General features: G+C 36.1%; 1 protein-coding gene across 1 annotated transcript; it reads right to left on the bottom strand.

The window, feature by feature from the left end:
- Positions 1-1,311: 1,311 nt before the first annotated feature.
- LOC131638072 (NADH-ubiquinone oxidoreductase chain 1-like) lies at positions 1,312-1,586 on the bottom strand. The gene has a single exon (XM_058908628.1). It carries the CDS (start codon positions 1,558-1,560, stop codon positions 1,312-1,314), a length of 249 nt encoding a protein of 82 aa, XP_058764611.1. The 5' UTR covers positions 1,561-1,586.
- Positions 1,587-1,857: the final 271 nt, after the last annotated feature.

The following is a 1,857-nucleotide window of genomic DNA, read 5'->3' as shown; positions in this document are numbered from 1 at the left end:
TCTTGTGGCATATCATCTTCCATATGTAGGTTTTTCCCAATCCTCATAATGGTCTTTCGATTGTTCCACCAATGCTACTGGAGCACTCTTGATGCCCAAAGTCTTATGGCCGATGTAACACCCCGAATTTAATTAAATAGGTTAATTAAATTATTGAAGAATTTAAATATTGGATTTAATCGAATTTGGATGGCCGACATTATTTTAAGGACATATTTGGAATTATTAAATTGAAGTCGGATAGTCAGAAAATAATATTAAGGATAGTATTATTTATAAGTCGGAATTATTCTATTGATGAATTATTATTATAAGTGATATTTTGGTTATTGAGTTATATCTCTTATTGGGCCTAAATTGATTTTGGAGAATATTAAATAAATAAGAGTTGTTAACCACTAAGCCCAAATTGGATTTTATATTAGGGTTTTAGAGATTTGGAAAGGGGAGAGTGGACATAATGAAGAGAACAAGAATAGAGGAGAAAGAGGCAAGACATTGGGGAAGAAGAAGGAGCTTCAATATTTTTCATCCATGGTGTCAATTGAAGACGCAATTAGAGACCCATTGAGTTGCTTCCATTGATAAGGTAATGGTGGGGTTCTCTTCCTATAATGGGGCTTATGAAACCTTGTATGTGGGGATATTAGTTGTGTAGATTTATTGCAGTTTCTTGTGTTAATTGATTGTTGAAGGAGAATTTTTAGCTATGAAATTATATAACTTAATGCGGCTGTTTTTGGATGTTTGCTGTTTGTTTAACAAAGCTACTACTTCTACTTTATGGTGCCTTCCTTTAATTGAGACGCGACTCAGATTTTGTGAGATAATCGAACCACTCCTAAGTATGCGACACTTCGAATGTATTTCCATGATACTGCTCCTTGATTCTATGATGATGCTATTAATTCCATTACTTATGTCATTGTATTAATGTAATCCAAAGATGCAATCATTCATTCCAAGAGTAGGGATGTCCGCCCCCTACAGTAATTGTAAGGCACATGTTTTTCTTTCGTCTGTAGCTGGTGATAGCAAATAAACATTAATATTTACCCTATAAGATAGGAGAAGACCGCCTCCCTCCATCATATTTTGTTTCTTTTTATTTTTGTTTTATTTTAGGAACATTAATCATGTCATGAAGCTATGAAATATGGTTATTTAATTGAAAAGTTATGCAAGTGTAGACATTAAGCTTTATTTTATACTCATTCATGAGTGAGTGGTGTGTTTGATGATCCATTTATGAATTAGTAACTAGCCCCCTATAGTCCCGTTTGACCAAAATAGCTGAATTAAGCGGTATAATTAGTTGTCTGCTAGAGCGACCAAAATAGCTGAATTAAGCGGTACCATACCATAATCAAAAGGTACAACGGCCCGAGCGACCAGACTTAACATAAATGTAGCCACTGGAGCCATTCTAAAAAGGGAGAAATTAGCACTACTTGGTGAAATAGGTTCTTTTAGAATCAATTTCAAACCATCTGCTAGAGGTTGTAACAATCCGAACGATCCCACTACATCAGGACCCTTTCGACGTTGCACAAAAGCCATTACTTTACGTTCAGCTAGCACTAAAAAGGCTATGTACGTTTTCGATTTTCTATTCACTCATGATCTGGCCTGGTCGACCCAATCATGATATTGAAGGATGGGACCTTTTCTCGAAAAACCCTGTATCTCGACATACGGGCATTCATTTCGATCTTGTACCCAACAAGAAAACGAATGCGCGAACGCGGCTTTCGCGCAACTCAATCCCTTGCTTGTTCGCTTCGCATAGGCTACACAAGCAATAAACTTAACACCAAGCCAATCTCGAATAAAAAAGTTAACTACACGCAACTACAT

This window comes from Vicia villosa, unplaced genomic scaffold (assembly GCF_029867415.1).
Source record: "Vicia villosa cultivar HV-30 ecotype Madison, WI unplaced genomic scaffold, Vvil1.0 ctg.002159F_1_1, whole genome shotgun sequence".
Taxonomy (NCBI): Eukaryota; Viridiplantae; Streptophyta; class Magnoliopsida; order Fabales; family Fabaceae; genus Vicia; species Vicia villosa.
The sequence above is the reverse complement of the archived record's forward strand: the minus strand, read 5'-3'. Positions and strand labels throughout refer to the sequence as shown.

Excerpts from the sequence above, each read along its gene's own strand:
- LOC131638072 (XM_058908628.1), bottom strand. The coding sequence starts at position 1,560 with ATGGCTTTTGTGCAACGTCGAAAGGGTCCTGATGTAGTGGGATCGTTC.